General features: G+C 60.0%; 1 protein-coding gene across 2 annotated transcripts in view; it reads left to right on the forward strand.

Annotated features, from left to right (window-relative positions):
* NLGN3 (neuroligin 3) overlaps positions 1-17,297 on the forward strand; it is a 43,067-nt gene extending 25,770 nt beyond the window's left edge. Inside the window, exons 3-7 of one of the 2 annotated variants that reach the window (XM_072877310.1) lie at positions 2,832-2,891; positions 5,506-5,655; positions 7,354-7,539; positions 13,408-14,197; positions 14,619-17,297. In XM_072877310.1, the coding sequence (XP_072733411.1) occupies positions 2,832-2,891; positions 5,506-5,655; positions 7,354-7,539; positions 13,408-14,197; positions 14,619-15,456 (2,024 nt within the window). In that variant the 3' untranslated portion in view covers positions 15,457-17,297. The remainder of the gene's footprint in view (positions 1-2,831; positions 2,892-5,505; positions 5,656-7,353; positions 7,540-13,407; positions 14,198-14,618) is intronic. The other variant, XM_072877309.1, reaches the window with a different exon arrangement.
* Positions 17,298-18,395: the final 1,098 nt, after the last annotated feature.

Consider the following 18,395-nt stretch of genomic DNA (forward strand, 5'->3'; position numbering starts at 1 on the left):
ATGGAGACCTTTGTCCCCTGAACGAGACCAGGCTGGAGGGCTGCAGCCTGGCCTGTCCCAGAGCTTTAACAGCACCAGGGCCCTCAGCAGTGGAAAGTGATCTCCAGCTGCCTGTGATTGGCTTCCTACCTCTGAAGCATGGTGCAGATGAAGGCTCGCTGCCTGTGGTCTTCATTAGAGAAAAATCCCTATCCCTGAGCAGTACCAAGGAGGCTGGTGCGTAGCACTGGTTAGCAAATATTGCATGAGTACTTTGTCATTTAAGTGCTTTCTGGGCTTGCAGTTCTTCCTAATGAAGATGCAGTAGGTCAGGCTTGCAGCCTCCTGTAAACAGGCTGGGCAGCCGCATGCGCCTGGCCGAGTGTGCAGCTGGTGAGTAGGCTGGGCAAGGAGCATGTGGGAAGGACACAGCAGGAAGGGGGGATGCTGGGGCTGGGGTGCTGGGGTGAGAGGAGGCAGGGATGAGGGTGGCATTGGGTGAAAACAGGAGAATGATGTGAAGAGCTCAGGGGATGGCTGGGTGGCAAAGCAGGAGGTGAGGAGGCAGGGCTGGGGCATGGAGCGGGTAGGTCGGGAGGTGAACTCCGAGTCAGAGAAAATCAGGATGGCACTGGAGACAGCTGATCCATCCCTGCCCCGGGCAGAAGCAGCTCTGCCTCACCTCTTCCTGGCAGTGTGTCTCGCCTGGTCTTAAACACCTCCCCAGGCCACGTCTTCCAGAGCTTTCCTGCCCTTTCTGCCAGGAAGGTTTTCTTCTCGTCCAGCTTCAACCTGCCTCATGTAGCTCTGGGGCTGCCTGTGCCCTGTGCAGCGGAGAGGGAGTTGCTCTTCCACCTCATAGTGGCCTTTCATGTGTCGGGATGCTGCTGTAGCTCCCATCACTCCTCTGCTCCTGGGATTCATGTGACCCAGCCTCCTGCAAACTTTTCTTGCCTGCTGGATTTTTCTAGACTTCTGGTTGTTGCTCCTCTGGACTTTCTCCAGCAGGTCATGGCTGCTTAAGGTGTTGTGCAATCCTCTTGCCCCAATGGAGCTGCCCCATGGCCATTTCAGACCTCTAACTCCTCCATCACAAATTCCTTTTAATTTCAAATCCTGTCCCTCTCCATGCTGCCATCTCTGTTATCCGCCACCTGTGTCACCTGTGGGATCCTACTCCCAGAATGGCAGCGAGGATGACTCCCCAATTTCCCTGGGGATGACTCCCCAGGAAGACCCGGCTGGTCTTCCCAGCCAGTTTTGTGCTCACCTTCTTGTAGTTTCATCCAGCTGTGGGGCTGCCCCTCACTCGCAGGGGCGCCTCATGCCCCTCACTTTGCTGGAGGCCATGCAAAACCCTTGCTGCAGTGGTGATGGGGCTGGTTGGTGACAGCAGCGGGGCCCCAGGATCAGCCAGATGCCTGGTGGGACCTCGGAGCCCTGCGCGTCGGGGGCAGGTTGCTGGGTAGCGTGAGTACAGTGTGGGCAGTCCTGCCTGGGGCAAACCCTGCTGTCACCCTTGAGGTCACCGTCACCCTTGAGGTCACCGTCACCCATGGAACTTTTTTGGTGCAGGCATTAGGGAGCAGAGGACTGCAGGCACTGGTCTGCAGCCCTAAGGGGATAAGGAGAGCACAGCCTCTTCCTGAAATTCAGGGCTGCAGGGCACAGGGATGGCACCACTTAGCTTTGTGCCCACAAGGGCATGCAGCCCTTGCAGCAACGGGGCCTCAGTACATGTGTGCATTGCATCTGCTCCCTGCCAGCCCACAGGCCCCCTCCCCTGGCTCACACCGGCTGCATGCAGCTCAGGAAGCACTGCACTCAGTGCATGCCTTCCACAACAGCATCCCACAGCACCAGGCTGGGGCTGCTGGCCTGGCCTGTGCCCTGGCACTGTGGATTTGCTAAGGGCTATGCAACAACTGGAAGGCATTCAGGATGTTACAGAAACCGGTATTTCTAGGGTTCTGCCTTGGTCAGGGCAAGCTGGTCGGTGCCTTTGCAATCCTCGGCGAACTATGCAACTAGTCTTTTAAGAAGGGAGTTGGTACAGGACTGAGCCAAGCAGCGCAGGGAAGCACCCATCATGATGGCTTCCTGCAGCATGCCGTGGTGGTCTCAGGCCGCGGCACTGGTGGTTTGCGGCGTAGCTGTGCCAGGCACAACAAGGGGCCATGCACCGTGGTGGAGGTGACGGGCAGGACCCTGGCTGGTGGTCAGTGGCCACCCAGGGCAACCCTTCATGTGGGCTCTGCTGGTGGCAGGGGATGGTTGTCCCCAGTGGCAGCAGAGCTGGGAGCAGGGCTCCTGCTCGCACCTGGGCGGTAGGAGGGGGAGCATTGCCCCGGCGCAGGGAGCCAAGGGTGCGCAAGCAGGCAGTGGCCAGGCTGGGATGCAGGAGGATTGGTGACTGCTTTGAAAGGCTGATCCACTGCTGGTGCTGATGCTGCCCCAGGCCCGCTCTCCTCCTCCCTGCTGCCCCGGCACTCCCCAGGGAGGATCTGGGAAGGGGTCCAGGTGAAACAGCATCCTGGTGCAGCTCCCGGGGCACTCCTGCCTTCTGCCCTGTGCTGCCCTGGCTCTGGGAGAGGTGCAGTGTGAGTAGCCAGCAGTGCTGTGGGGTGCAGGCCTGGCCCCACCATCTCTGCTATCATGCTATTTTTGAATTCTCTTTTTTTTTGTTTGTTTTTTTTGTTTGTTTGTTTTGGTTTTTGGTTTTTTTTGTGTTTTTTTTTTGTTTTTTGTTTGGTTGGTTGGTTTTTTGTTGTTGTTGGTTTTGGTTTTGTTTTGTTTCCTTTTGTTTCCTTTTGTTTTCCTTTTTGTTTTGTCTCCTCGTGTTTGGTCCCTAGGAGCCAGCGCTAAGAAACAGGGCGAGGACTTAGCGGATAATGACGGGGATGAAGACGAAGGTATTTCTGTGCTCGAGGCTGCCACTGCATGACACGCAAAGCAACTCCGTTTGCCCACCATCCGCTGCCATCCCCAGGGAGCCCTGTGTGTGTCCGTCTGCCATGCCGGGCAGCTGTGCGGGGCGGGGGGCAGGCTGGCCGGCTGTGCAGGGCGCCCAGGCCCTTCCCCTCCTTGGGACGGGGTGGGGAAGCTTGTGGGGTATTTTTGCTTTAGGAGAAGTTTGCTCCTGCTCCGCTTGAGCGAGGGCAGGGAGGAAGCATGGCAGCTTGGGAGGAGAGGAGCCCTCAGGCACCTGGGCCCATTTCACCCCGAGCCTGGTCACATCCCACCTCCAGCCTCATCCTTCCGGAGTTGGTGACATGCAGCTGGGAGCCAGTGACATCCCCCTCCAGCCTTGCCCAGCACTGCCGCAGTGTGGCTGTGCCAGCAGCTTGTCACCCTTGGCACCCGTGGGGTACCTGGCCATGCCCAGGAGACCTGAGGTCCACTCAGACATGGTTTCTGTTAACTCCTCTCCTTCTCCACCCAACGCAAGTGAGGTCTTGCTTGCAACTAGAGCATCAGCACCAGCTGAGGCAGAGCAAGTGGGCTTTCAAGCAGATGTGATTCTAGATGTATGCCAGGGCTAAGCAAGCTGCAGAATAAGCTATTTTTAATAAAACAGGGTTGTTCATCTGCAGGGTATGGAGTTGGTGTGTTTTGGCTGCAGGGATGTGAAGAGGACGCAGGAGGAAGGGTCAGCCAGGGTGCAGCCCTAACATGCTGAGGACAGTAAAACCTCACGGTGTGCAGGAGTCCCAGGGCAGCTCGAGCATGGCCTGGCGGATGGCATTTAGGATCTGGGAAACAGATGAAAAGCTTTTTCCTTGGCAGTACCAAAACCCCATTGTTTTCTCCCACTAGCCTGTGCCCCAGGATCTCTTGTACCAGGGCTTAAACTGGTATTCAGCCTAAGTGACTTGTGCTAAATCCCCGCACACCAAAATGTGCTGCAACGATTGGGAGCCATTTATTCCCTGGTATGTTTCTGCACATTGCTGCCATTCTGCTGCGAGTATGTCCCTTTGTGTGTCAGTGGGAGCGTGTGGCAGGGAGGAGAGGACACGGGCACAGGCACTGATGTTCCTGCCCTTCACATTTCAAGCAGGTGGCCCTGGGAAGAATTGTCCTGCTGTAGCTTTGCTGCATGGGCGATGTCTGTCCTGGAGGAGCCGTGAGTGCTTTTTGCTTCCCAGGTCTGTGCATTTGCCTGGCTGCATCCTGGCGACAGGAAAAGGGCTGGCACAGGTTTTGCTGTATCCTCATTCTCCTGGAGGGAAGAGGTTTTCTATATGGGAGGGAGGCCACCCTTAGCCATGCCGTGGACCACAGCTGGAGGTGGGGATGGCCAGAGGCCAGCCCCAGTCTACCCTGCAGCCCCCTGCAATGGGCAAGCCACAGGGAGGTGTAGATGTGGGCAGGGGTTAGATGGGTGTGAGGGAGCGTGTCCATCCCAGCTGGGCATCCCCACTGAGTTGGTGTGGCTGTGCCCCGGGACTCCCTGGGGGGACTGTGGTGGGAGCTGGCTGCCAAGCAGCCCCAGCAGGCAATGCCAGCCCACCCAAGCAAGGCACTCGGTGCGGGTGAGCATGAGGGAGGGCAAAGTCCATCGGTGCTGGCTCACCAGCGGCACCGCAGGCATGTGGGACCTGGCACTATCTCCACGACGGGTGCAACTGCCTCCTCCGTGTAATGTGGGTGAGATGTACCAGGAGCTGAGCATGGGTGTTCTTCCCTTGCACCCAGGCTCAGGTCCATGAAGGATCCAGGCCAGTGGGGCAGAAAGGGCAGGACGTCTCCCGGACAGGGCCAATCGAGAGAGGGAGCATGGCTGCTCCCTGTCCCCTAGGCTCCCACAGTCCTTTCTCCCCAGCCCTTGGGGTCCCATTCCCCATCCTCACTCCATGCCTCATGCCCTGTCCTCATCTGGACGCCGTGCTCACCTCCCTGACACGCACACACTGTCTGCCTCATCACCATGTCTGTGTCTGGGCACTGGGGTGCCATGGGTTCACATCCCGGCAGCTGGCAGGTTTCTGCCTTCCCAGGATCGGAAGGGGGGTGGGAGAGTCAGATGTTGGAGCACCCACCAGTGCCCCCCGCCTTCCAGGTCCTGCACACCCCCATCCCTGCCCCCCCACAATGCCAGCTTCCAGGACTCCTGGAGCTGAGGGCTTGGGTCCAGCCAAAGATGGGACATGGGGCTGCATCCCAGGGCTGGACTCTGCAACTCCCACCCGCAACGCTGGCTCCCGCACATGGCCAGAGCCTGGCTCTGGGGAAGAGCAGCTGGGTCCAGCCAGTGTCTCTCCCGCATGTGCTGAGACCCCTGAGAGGACAGCAATGTGGGGATGGTGCAGCGGCTGCTGCCACCTGGAGAGGTGCTGGTGGGGTTGGTTCAGTGGTGGTCGGCTTTGGAGTTCCACGCTGTGGCCCCCAGGAAACCTGTGGGTTTGGCTCCTAAGCCCCCTCACGAGTCCTGGCAGCTGGCATTGCCCTCGTCCTTGGTCTGCCTGTCGGGCAGGGTGCTGTGGCTGTTGGCAGGGTCCTGTGTTTAACCGCCTCTCCTTCCAGACATCCGGGACAGCGGGGCTAAGCCGGTGATGGTGTATATCCACGGCGGCTCGTACATGGAGGGAACAGGGAACATGATAGACGGCAGTGTCCTGGCCAGCTACGGGAACGTGATTGTCATCACCCTGAACTACCGCGTTGGAGTGCTCGGTATGGGCTGGCCAGCATGGGCTGTGCTGCCAGCACAGCTGGGCAGTGGGACAAGCCCCCACAGCTGACTGGGCTTGAACCAGCCAGGAAGGGGGCGGTGAGGGGCATGGGGCCCAGTGGGATGGGGGCTGCGCTGCAGGTGCTGCCCCTGCCCTCCACCCTGGCTGCCGAGCAGGGTGCCACGTGGCAGTGCCCTCAGCGGGCTGTCACAGCATGGTCTGGCTCCTGGCACCCACCCCCCCAGGCTCATTTACACAACCTGGCTCAGCTGAAAGCAAATATTGGTCTGCAGTTAAATAAATAATAAATGTGTTTACCCAGCATCTCCTCCTGAGAGGGGTCAGAGCAGTGAGCTGCCAGTGGGTACTGCCTGGCTGCCCCTGGGGACCTGGCAGTTCTCCCTCCCCAGGCACGGGCTGCCTCCAAGCCAGTTGAGCTGCCGGGACCCCCACAGCCACCCACCGCGGCCTGGCTGCCTGCAGAGGGGGTCACTGAAGGCTGTTGGGTGCCGTATAGAGGAAGGTGGCAGTCCCATTTTCATGAGTACTAGTGACCTAGAGAGGCAAAATGGGGACACAGGGTCAAAAGGCAGTGCGGTCCCCTGCCTGCTGCAGCAGAAACCCCTAGGGGCTGGTTCACAGAAGATGTGCCTGGAGCATCACTGCTGCCTCCCTTAGCAACAGGAAGAACAAGGGGTGCAGAGGTTTGGGGAGAGCTCCTTCCTAGCCATCCAGCCTGGCATGGCACTCTCCCTGGGCAGCTGGGCTCCCGGCTGCTACCCAGGGCAGCACATCCCTCTGACAGCATCCGGATTGCATAGTCTCTTGGGGAAGATGGCAGTTACCTGGTAGAAAATAGGCTTTTCAGTAAAAACAAGCTTGTTCAAGACCTTTCAATATTGAAAGTCAGGCCTTTAAGATGAATAGGTCCAAATTTAAGAGACATAAATCACAATACGAAATAAGACTTAAATGGTGCCATTGTCATCTCTATTGAAGTGCTGCAGTGCGCCCAGCCAGAGCACCTCCAGTACCGGAGCAGCGCCAGCACCACTCCCTGCCTGCTGGGGTTACCAGCCTGGATTTTACCTCAGGACCATGGTTTTGGCTTCCTGCTTTGCAAACAAAACACTGATAGTTTATCTTGGGTGTTCCCTTTGCTATTGAAAGCATTCCTCAGCATCTTCCTCACTGAGAGTCTTTGTATTTTAAGCTGCAGTTGGTTCCTCTCTGCCTAGCCCACCTCCTTATATTTATAGAGCCTCCTCCGGGCTATGCTAGTCCACGGAAAGCATTGGCTGTGCATGCACTCAGCCTGCCTGCAGCTACCAGTGCTTTCTGAGCTTTCCTTGGAGCATGTGTGAGACGTCTTGACTCGCTATTAGCAGAGGTGGTGGTCTGGGTAGGACAGGGCTTTGTGCCCACCACCCTGTCACTGCTTGCAGTTGGCTGGAGAGGCTCCCCAGGGCTTGCAGCTGCACTTGCAGCCTTTCGCCCCTCTGTGCCGTTCAGAGGGTGGCTGGAGCTCAGTGGTGTCCCTACTCCAGCTTAGAGCTCACAGGACTCTCTTGATAGTGGTGTCTCATGTTGTGGTGGAACAGGGTCCCATAGAAGCTCCTCTAGGCCTGCGGAATTGGGGTGGGAGGTCAGGACACCCCCCTGCTTCCTCATCCCTAACCTGGCTCCCCTTGGCCCACAGGGTTCCTGAGCACGGGGGACCAGGCTGCCAAGGGCAATTACGGGCTGCTGGACCAGATACAGGCACTGCGCTGGGTCAGTGAGAACATCGCCTTCTTTGGGGGAGATCCCTTGCGGATCACCGTCTTCGGCTCCGGCATCGGTGCCTCCTGCGTCAGCCTGCTCACCCTCTCCCACCACTCTGAAGGTAGGTGCCAGCTGTGCCTGAGGGTGCTGCAGCTGCGAGCAAGTGCCCTGCTGATACTAACCCAGGGAAGGGAGCCTACCTGGGTACCACCAGCCACCCTAGCAAAGTCAGGGCTGCTTTTTAATTAGTCACTGGTGAGAGCCTGACCCAGAGCCAGGAAGCAAAACCTTCTCATCGTGGGCAGGGAGAGGCCAGTGGCAGAGCACATGGGAGCCAGGGATGGAGCTGGTGCTCCCAACGCATGGGGCTGCAGCCCAGGGCCAGCACCTGTGCATGGGGAGAGGTGGGGACCCCTCCTGCAGTGCCCTGCCCAGGCGCCCAGGCTCGCCCATGTGCAAGTGTGGAGGGAGTGTAGGGCATCATGCAGGGCACTGGGAGCACAGATCTCAGTGCTAGGAAAGGCATTCATACTGGAATAGAGAGGAAGTCAGACCTGAGCCTGGGGAGGGATGGAGGGCCCCATCTTGCGAGACTGGGAGAGCTGGAAGTGCTGCGACTAGTAAAACACAGGTGGAAGTGATATGATTGATATCTGTAAATATAGCAGAGTGTTTGCTCTAGATAAAGAAAGGAATTATTTACACTAAAAGATTGTGTTGGCATAAAAGCAAATGCATGTAAACGACCTGCAAAGACATTCACATTGAGCACTGGGGAAAAAAAAAATAACCATGGGAGTAGAGGTGTTCTCAATAAACTTCCTAAAGGAAATCACAGGAGCAAAGCCTGAACTGGATGTGGTCCACAGGGGACCAGCCTGCCAGGGACTTGGTCACAGGGGCTTTATATGAGGGTGCAGCCCTCTTCCAGTGCTGTGTCCCCAAGTGTGGTGCAGGGGAGAAGGGGATGCATATGGGCAGTGGACACGAGCATGAGTCTGCACCTCAGAGACACACACAAAATTGCACTTGAAGCCATTGCGAAAAGCTGCAGCCCTGCTCAACAGCCTGGGAACCACACAGGAACGAAGGAGACCTTCAGAACCTCAGCAGGGCTGATGGCATGGTGGAGGGTGTATGGGAGGAGGCTGTCAGTGCTTAGGCAAAGTTGGGCAGCCTTCCTCCAGCCCTAGGAGCTGTCGATTGATTGATTGCCCCAATATTGAAAGCAGGAATGATCTCAGCCCAGGCTACTGTGAAGGTGGCTGCACCAGCACCAGCATCACGATCTGTTTGGTACTATTCGATGTGGGGGTTTGCAGGTGCTGTGGGCAGCATGAGGCTGGTGTTAGCTGCGGTGAGAGGTGGCAGAGCCTGTGCTTGATGTGCTGTGCAGTGAGAGGTGGCAGAGCCATGGTGGGGAGTGAAGGGCAGCACCCTGCTGAGCCGAGACCTAGCACAGGGCTCGTAGGATGCTGGCAGTTCACCATGGAGACAAAGGCAAGCCCGAAACAACCCTCTTCTCCCAGATTTCTCCAGCCGCCCTTTTGGTTAAAGTTGCCTGATTCCAGCAAACCACTTGCCCTGCAGTGAGCCCATGCCCACATAGAGACCAATCACCATGCTGGGCTCTGCTTCCCACTGATGGCCCTTCCCTAGGGTCAAGAGCCAGGCTGACAGGCTGCCCGTGCCTCCACACCCATCCCTGCTGCCCATCAAGGTGCCCAGCAGTTGCAGCTGGCTGCCAGCCTCTCCTCAGATGGGCCAGTGAACTGAAGCGGAGAGGCTGAGACATGCTGCCATGGCCCATGGGATCAGAGTATGCAGAGGAGCTCCAGAGCCTCCTGGGTGGTGGGATATCCCAAGCAGGTTCTGGAGCCCACCAGTCCCCCATACTCCCTCTGTGCTGAAGCCTGTGGCACAGCCAGCACCAACCCACCCTGTGCAGAGTGCTCCTGCCCTCGAGGCAGCTGCTCCCACTGCTGGGCTCCCCTTGGTGCCCCAAGGACCAGAGCTCTGGGGGATGCTCTGCCCCACAGACCCAATAACAGAAGCATGTCTGGACCTGGTGGGCAGCTGCTTCCTGAAAGTTGCCAGCTTAGGTGCTCCCACATTAAGTCCATGATGGTCCCTGCTCTTCCATGACTGCCCCAGAGCCTGGTGGCTCTGCTGTCACCATCTCCAGTGCCCTGCCATGTTTGCGTAAAGCAGGGAAAAACAAAAAGGCAGGTAAAGCTGAAGTGATCCAGCCCTGGCAGTGTGTATGGAACTGCTGTTGCTCGCTCAGGACATGTGTGTTCTGGGTAAGCCCCTTTCCCTTACCACCCCAGGGCGCTCAGGACACTCGTACTCAGTCTTGTGCGAGTGCCCGGTGCCTGAAGTCAGCCCCCTCTGTTATCCTGCTCCCCCCATGCCAGCTCCTGAGCAGGATGTTCCTGGGGCTGTTGCCCCATCCTCTTCAGGCGACTTGGACAAATATTAATGGGTATTAGACTACAATAAGCTCAAGAACATGGAAAATGTGAGTTATACCTACAGAGGTGCTGCTGATGTTGCAATGCCAGAGCAGGGCAGGACCAGGGCTGCCCTCACCACTTCTGGGGCTCCTGGGGTAGGATTCCCAGCTACCTAGAGCCGCGCAGGGCAGGCAGCAGCTCTCTAGCCCACAGGAGGAGATGCTTTTAATGGCTAAAGCCAAAGGATGCTTTGCTTGTGTTAGTAAATTGAGCAGTGTGTGGGAAAGGAGCATGGGTAGATCTTTGCAGTCTTGTTTCTGAGCAGCGGGCAGGGCAGGGGATACTCTGTGGCTGCAGGGGGCCCGGGTGGGGCTGTGCCATCCCTGTGTGGATACCTGGGGCTCTGTGTGCCCTCCTGCCCTTGTGCCGGCACCCTGGGCAGTGTGGGCTCAGGGGTGGGGAGTATTTTACGGGCTGAAAGCTCCTGCAGAAAGAAAAAGAGTTTTCTCTGCCCATACTGAGTGTGAAAAGCCAGGGAGGGGACGCTGGGTGTAATACATTCGCGATGCTTCTTAGGGTGCTCCTCTCCACCATAGGAGTGCCTGGGAGGCAGGTGGGGATTGTGGGGAGGTGCTCTCGGTCCAGGATTCTCCTCTCTGGGATTGGGTGCTTCTGGCAGGGCAGCCCCAAGGCTGCAGACTGGTTTTTGTGGCCAGATGGTGACACCTCTTCAGAAGCAGGACTGTGTGCTTGGCTGCCCAGGTGGCCCCAACCGCTGGTACAGGCCTGGGATGGAGGGAGCAGCATGGAGAGAGGCTGGGGGTGGATAGGAGGGGCAGCTCCCTGACTTTCCAGCCACAGAAAATACTGTCGTGCCAGTATAACACTTTTTGGGTGACACTAGGCTTTCTGCCACTAAACCCTGCACCTGTGTGCCATGTTCTTTGCTGCCCCATCCAGCCCCAATGCCTGTGATGTGGTCCCCCCTGCATTGCAGCGGTGCTGGGTGCCTGGCACCCTCGCTGCTGTGGCAGCGGAGCTGCTGCCAGCTGTAAATGCTGTGAGGCAGGAGGGGAGCACTCGGTGCTGCAGCCAGTGTCACATCAAAGCAAACAGCCATAAAACAACCTCAAAAACCCCCAGTGCCAGAGCACCCATCTCCCCAGGAATGGGGCAGCCAGCTCTAGAGCATGGTGGGGGAGCTGCGCTAAGATGCAGCCTGCAGACCAGGTGGGTTTGTTTTTATCACATCAAAATAAAACTCATAGTGATCAAGAGCTATTAATGAAGCTGCTAATTTGTGCCTGCTCTGCCAGGCGCTGCGAGAGGCAGACACTGGAGGCTGGTGCAGCGCATGGTGTCTGGCTGCTGGGGAGACCCGCAGCTCCCCTGGCAGCCTCAGCCCTTGTAGGCGGGTGGACTCCTTGCCAAGGACCAAAGCACTGCTTCTCTCCCCAGCCAGCCGTGCCGGGGCAGAAGCAGTCGCTGCCGGGCAAACCTCTTGTGCTTCCTTTGCCCCATCTCCACCTCCGTGGGGGCTGCTGCCCTTCACTGCCAGCTCTGGGGGTGCTCAGACCTCAGCTAGACAAGGCACCCGACACCCTGCTTTGAGCAGGGCTTGGCCTAGAAAACCCCAGAGGTGTTTCCAGTCTCAGCTACTGTGCAAAGTGAAGGGGAAATCAGGAGCTGTTTGGCAGCCTGCAGCACTGGGCACCCTCTGGCAGAGCCCTGGTCCCACCACTTGGCTCCGCTGTGCCGGAGCTCTGCGGGACAGAGAGTGCATTGGGACCCTCACCTCAGAGGGGAACAGGCAAGTTCAACCGAACTACATCTTCCTGCCTTGGCCCCAGCAGGCTGGAGGGCTCTGGGGTGAGCTGCAGGGTGGCGATGCCTCCTTGGGGTGCTTGTTGGGCTTCAGCTGATTGCTGGCATGGAGTGGCAGAATGTGGCAGATCTGGGCTCTTGCAGACTCCTGGGTCCTCCTGGTTCAGGACGTGGCCATGCAGAGACACAGTGCAGGGGATCCATCAGGGATGTGACCAGCTGTTGGTGACACCAGCTGCCTGTGCTTCCCCAGGCAGGGGCAGAGCCCAGCCCGGTGGGTCTGTCTGGGAAGTGATGCTGCTGGCAGGGAGCAATAGCTGCTGCTGGGACAGCATCTCCTGGGAGCCAGGGAACCCCCATTCTGGCTCTTTGGCATGTGGATGATGGCACAGAGCAAGCAAACTCATGGCCAGTCTGCAGCCCGTAGGCTGGGTATGACTTCAAGGGCACCAGGAGGTGACAAACAGAGCTTGTGACTTCTCTTTGTCCTAGTGCATGGGACTGTACATCAGGTGCTTGGCAGAGCAAGGACTATGCATGCAGACAAGAACTATGGACATGGTGGCTGGGAGCCAGGAGCCTCCAAACGCTTCTGCTGTGGGAAGGTGCATGCTCCCCTGCAGAGCAGCACGGCCTTGGCTGCACAGGGTGTCTCACGCAGGCACTCCGTCTTTCGGGGGGCTGGGGGCAGCCCTGTGGCCACCACGCTGCTGCGCCAGCACCATTTGGGGACCGCCTGAGACAGTCCCTCATGGTGAGCGAGTGTCAGGGTCCAGCGAGGGCGCAGCAGCACTTGGGGTGCAGGAGAGGGCTGGCCGGAGAGCAGGGACCCCAGGGTGCACCCCGAGCCTGGCTGCTTTTCACCACCCCGGAGGCTCTGCTTCCTTATTGCCCTTTGTATTCTGAGCACAAGCGCCATTGACATGGGGCTGGAGCACAGCCATGCATTCCTCCGCCTGGGCCAGGGCCTTTGTGGCCCCGTTTTCCAGGGCGAAAGTCCACTCCCTCTGTGTTCCCGGTGGCAGAAAGGCCCTCTTTGTGCATCTGGCAGTGTGCTCCTGCAGGGCTGGATTGGCACCGAGCAGCCCCAGCTGGGCAGGAAGCGGCAGGGAGGGGGTGAGTGGGACCCTGACAAAGCGGTGGGGTGGGACATGCAGGGTTAATTGTCCCCAAGCAGGCATTAACCCTGCCGCTGCTGCCAGCCTGCAGCCTGGCTGCTCAGTGAAGCCGGTGCCACCCTGGGCTGGAGGATGGTGCTGAGCCAGGGGCAGCATGTGCCCCTTGGGGGCTCAGGCAACATGTCCTTGGGGTGGCTGGGACAGTGTGGGCTGCTTGGCAAGGCCAGGCTGTGATGCAACCGTAGCCCCTCTCCTCCTCACACCAGGACAGAGGGGTGCTGGGCCATCCTCTGCAATGGGATCTTTGGGGAGCACAGCAGCCCTTGGTTGCTTCCAGGAGCATCCACTGCATGCCCAGGTGTCACCCTGCCACCCTTGTGGTGGCCCTAAGCTGAGCCCCCTGCACGAGCCTGGCTCAGTGGGCACCACAGTCCGGGTCAAGGCCAGGCGCAGGCTGGAGCAGGCTGGGTCCTTGCAGGGGTCCAAGGGCAGCGATGCCTTCTCCATGCTGCATCCTACACTGCAGCCCTGGGGTGTTGGAACAGCACTCACCCCACTGAGAGCTTTCTCCGTTCCTTGCCTGTCTTGCAGGTCTCTTCCAGAGAGCCATCATCCAGAGTGGTTCTGCGCTCTCCAGCTGGGCGGTGAACTACCAGCCTGTGAAGTACACCAGCATGTTGGCTGACAAGGTGGGCTGCAACGTTCTGGACACAGTGGACATGGTGGACTGCCTGCGGCAGAAGAGTGCCAAGGAACTGGTAGAGCAAGACATCCAGCCGGCTCGCTACCATGTGGCCTTTGGGCCGGTCATTGACGGGGATGTGATCCCGGATGACCCAGAGATCCTGATGGAGCAGGGCGAGTTCCTCAACTACGATATCATGCTGGGGGTCAACCAAGGCGAGGGACTGAAGTTTGTGGAGGGAGTGGTGGACCCTGAGGACGGCGTCTCAGGCAGTGACTTTGACTACTCGGTCTCCAACTTTGTAGACAACCTGTACGGCTATCCCGAGGGCAAGGACACCTTGCGGGAGACCATCAAGTTCATGTACACGGACTGGGCCGACAGGGACAACCCCGAGACACGTCGCAAGACTCTGGTGGCCCTCTTCACTGACCATCAGTGGGTAGAGCCATCGGTGGTGACGGCTGACCTGCATGCCCGCTATGGCTCCCCCACCTACTTCTACGCCTTCTACCACCACTGCCAGAGCCTGATGAAGCCTGCGTGGTCCGATGCGGCCCACGGGGACGAGGTGCCTTACGTGTTCGGGATCCCTATGATTGGTCCCACAGACCTCTTTCCCTGCAACTTCTCCAAGAACGATGTCATGCTCAGCGCCGTAGTGATGACCTACTGGACCAACTTTGCCAAGACAGGGTGAGTGGGGATGGGTGCTGTGCTTGGGGGGGTCCCAAGCTGCACCCCTTGGGACCATGCTGTGGTGGGGCGGTGTCATGCCTGGTGTGGGACACTGAGACACCCCATGCCCAGAGATCCATGTGCTGCACCTTCACTGGGGTCAGGGCATCAACCACACAGCGAGAAGCTGACAGCACGGCCAGCCCCCGGGACAGGACCCAGCCAAGGGCAGGGGTGGGGAGGCTGGTTGGCTGTGGTTATCATCCGTGAGACTTGACCCAGGGTCGGGGTGCTGCCCAGCCATGCAGGACCTTTTGCCAGCCCACCCTGTGCCACCACTGGCAAAGGTCCCCCCAGCCTCCATCTCTGCATCCGACTCTCCCTCCTTGCCTCTCCGGCTTTTCCCGGTGCTAAGCTCTGTTTTGCCTGTGTTTTGCAGGGACCCCAACAAGCCCGTCCCCCAGGACACCAAGTTCATCCACACCAAGGCCAACCGATTTGAGGAGGTGGCCTGGTCCAAGTACAACCCCCGTGACCAGCTGTACCTGCACATTGGACTGAAGCCACGGGTACGCGACCACTACCGGGCCACCAAGGTGGCTTTCTGGAAGCACCTGGTCCCCCACCTGTACAACCTGCACGATATGTTCCACTACACCTCCACCACCACCAAAGTGCCACCACCTGACACCACGCAGAATTCCCATATCACCCGCCGGCCCAATGGCAAGATCTGGACCACCAAGCGCCCTGCCATCTCACCCGCCTACAACAGCGAGAACGGGAAGGAGAAGTGGAGCCCAGAGCAGGAGGCGGGCACCCTGCTCGAGAGCCCCCGCGACTACTCCACTGAGCTGAGCGTCACCATCGCCGTGGGCGCCTCCCTCCTCTTCCTCAACGTGCTGGCCTTCGCCGCCCTCTACTACCGAAAGGACAAGCGCCGGCAGGACACGCACCAGCAGCACAGCCCCCAGCGTGGCGCCGCCAATGACATCGCCCATGCACCTGACGAGGAGATGCCCTCCTTGCAGGTGAGCCAGGGGCACCGTGAGTGTGAGGCTGTGCCGCCCCATGACGCCCTGCGCCTGGCCGCTCTGCCCGACTACACCCTCACCTTGCGCCGCTCTCCGGACGACATCCCGCTCATGACCCCCAACACCATCACCATGATCCCCAATTCGCTGGTGGGGCTGCAGACCCTGCACCCCTACAACACCTTCACCGCCGGCTTCAACAGCACGGGGCTCCCGCACTCACACTCCACCACCAGGGTATAGCTGCCCACCGCCGGCGCACACACATGAACGCACGCACACGCACGCAGCAGACACTGGCAGAGGGACCGGCGGGGCCGCCAGAGCCGCCGGACAGAGGGGCAGCGCCCACGGAAGGTGCGGCACCAAGCCGGGAGACCTGTGGAGTCCCGGCACGGCCGGATGCCCCGCTCTCCCCCCTGCGCTTTCTTTCGTTCCTATCTAACTTTTGAGAAGTGCTTTGACTCTCCCGGCTCCCAGCCAGAGGGCCCCGCGGGTCGCCCTGGGGCGCCGGTGGGGTGCAGGGGGGGACACAGTGTAGCCCCTGCGCCCATGCACCGGCGCGGGCGGGCAGGGGGGACCCCACTGGCAGCGGCCACGGGGCTCCCTGCATCGGGGCTATGCCTCCCCGCGGGGCAATTGCATCCCCAGCGCTCCGCCCACTGAGCACGCCGGGACTGACGAGGAGTGGGGCCAGGCATCCCTCTCGGCAGGTGCCCGGGCATTCCCAGGCGGCTTGGTATACCGAGTGCCCTGGAAAAGGCTCCTTCACTGTGTCAAGAAGTGGCCCCGGCCCATGGTGCTATAGGCAGAGGGAGCGGGCAGAGTCCGGGGACCCGGCCTCGTGCTGGGTGCGGGCGCTGGGGCCGGTGCCGGGGCTCAGGGACGCCGGGGACCCTGGGAGCGGGGCCCCGGGCTGGAGACTTGGCACCTCTGCCCCTCTTTGCGCTGCAGAGAATCTCTTTTGTGTCAGTCGTTTCTCTTTGCAGAGACGTTTTTTAAGCAGATCTTTAGTTCTTTACACACTAACGGAGTCGCCGCGTTTTGTCCTTTGTAAAGATTTTAAAACCAAGTGTTCTTGATACAAAATAAAAAGCCAGTTAGAAGCCAGCGTGTGCGCGCGGTGCCGGCCCCTCGCAGCCCCCGCCTGCCGCGGGCGGGCACCAGGCAGGGCACTGCCTCCTGTGCCGCGGGGCCGCGCTCTTTTGTATTTTTGATATTCTCCCTCCTCTGTCGCCCGTGCCCACTATCTCAGCCAAATAGTCTGCCCGATGGCCCGCCCGCGAGCACCCCCCACCGCAGCCCACCCCGCTGCCACCACCAGCCAGTGCCACCCACCGACCTGCATGGGCATCACCTGCTGTGAGCACCGTCTGCCCACCCACATCAACCCAGGGCAGTTCCTCGTCACTGTGTCCCAGTGCTCCCCACCCTGCCCTGCTCCCCCCAGAAGCATCCCACGTCCCTTCACCACTGCCCCGGAGCCATGCTGTGCCCTCCCTGCCCACTCCACTGCCCGAAAGCAGAGCCAGTGGTTTGCAGCCTGCAGCAGGGGTGGGCAGTGCTGCAGGGCTGGCAGGAGCAGGGTAAGCCACGCTCTGACAGCGATTCTGCCTCCCACCTCACTCCCACTGGGGCCTTTCCCCCCCATTGCGGGGTGGCCCGGGATAGATACCTGGGCAGGGGCTGCTTGAGTGGGACTGCTGGGGGTGATGCACCTGCTGGGCTGGTGGTGGCCACCGATAGCGAGGCTCAAGGCAAGGGGCTTAGGTGCAGCCGGGCGTGGAGAAGGAGCTGCCCGGGAACCCACATGGGGCACCCCAGTGTCAGCCCCCCACGGTGGGCACTGGCACCTAGGGCCTGGGGAGGCAGGAGGAAAGGATAGGTCCTTGCGGGGACACCATACCTCGTCCCTGTGCAAGACGGTCCGGCTGGCAGACGCTGCCCGCACTGGCGGCCGTGACGCACCGGTGCCGGCTGGCCCTACTGCCTGGGGCCAGTGCACCCCCAGCCCTGCACCCTGCCCTGGCCCCCGCCCCCAGGCAGGGCTGAGGGTGATGGTGCTCGTTGGAGAATGTATTTATACCCTGTCACCCGCGCAGAGTAACAAATTCCAAATAAAACAGAAGTGATATTTTTAATAGCGGTGTGTCTTGCCTCTTCTTGGAGCAGACAGGGGTCGGGGACTCCCAGGCTGGGTGCCCTGTGCTGGCTCAGAGGCACCCCAGCCATAGCTGTGACTGCTGGCAGAGGGTCCGGACAGTCCCCATGTCCCTGGCACCCACCCTGCAGAGGCAGCAGGAGGACCCCCGTATCACCCCACCAGGTAGGGGTGCTGGACCCCCAGCACAGCATGCATGCAAACCAGCACCGTGTGACCCAGGATTGCCACCACCGAGTGCCACAGTGGGGGGTCCTCGCATGCCCCCAGCTCTGCTGGGCCCCCCCTCAGCACTGGGACACCATGTGGGACCTCATCTGCCCCACAGCCCCCTCCCACTGAGCTCCCCCCGCCTTTCCCAGCCCAGCTCCCCTCTCCCTGCTTGCCAACCAGAAAAGCTGCTGGTTTCATTTCTTTTTAATGTAATTTCAACTGGAGTTGCCATGGAAACCAGGCTTGGGGCCTGAATCGCCTCCAGGCAGCATGCAGGCAACAGAGCCAGGGCTGAGGCTCAGAGCCAGGGAGTCCGGGGGGCAGGTGGGGGACAGGTGGGGGGCTGCGGGGGGGGGCTGCGTGGGGGGCTCTGCTCTGCTCTGCCAGGGGGCCCTTGCAGCTGCAGTGCCACTGGCACATGTCACCCTGCTCAGCACCGTGCTCCAGCCCCTGTGCCAGACCCCTGCCATGGCCCCCGCTGCTGCCTAATGTGGGAGTCCTGCAGCCCCTGGCAGCCTGTGCCCTGTGTCCTGGAGCTGCAGCACATGGCAGGCAGTGTGGGCATGGCCTGGGGGCACCAGCCTGGGATGGCGGCAGGCCCCTTGCCATGAGGCAGATGGAGAGGATGGGTAAGGTGCCAGAGGCAGCCAGCATGCTGTGCGGTGCTGTGCTGCCAAGGGCAGCGATGCTGCAGAGCGCCTAGGACAGGTAGCAGCAGAGCTGAGCCTCGATGGGACTCCGATGGGCCGATGGGACTCTCACCCAGGGCACGGGCCTGCCTTCCCCTGGGCTCTTCCATGCCGATAGG

This window comes from Ciconia boyciana, chromosome 12, assembly GCF_034638445.1.
Source record: "Ciconia boyciana chromosome 12, ASM3463844v1, whole genome shotgun sequence".
NCBI lineage: Eukaryota > Metazoa > Chordata > Aves > Ciconiiformes > Ciconiidae > Ciconia > Ciconia boyciana.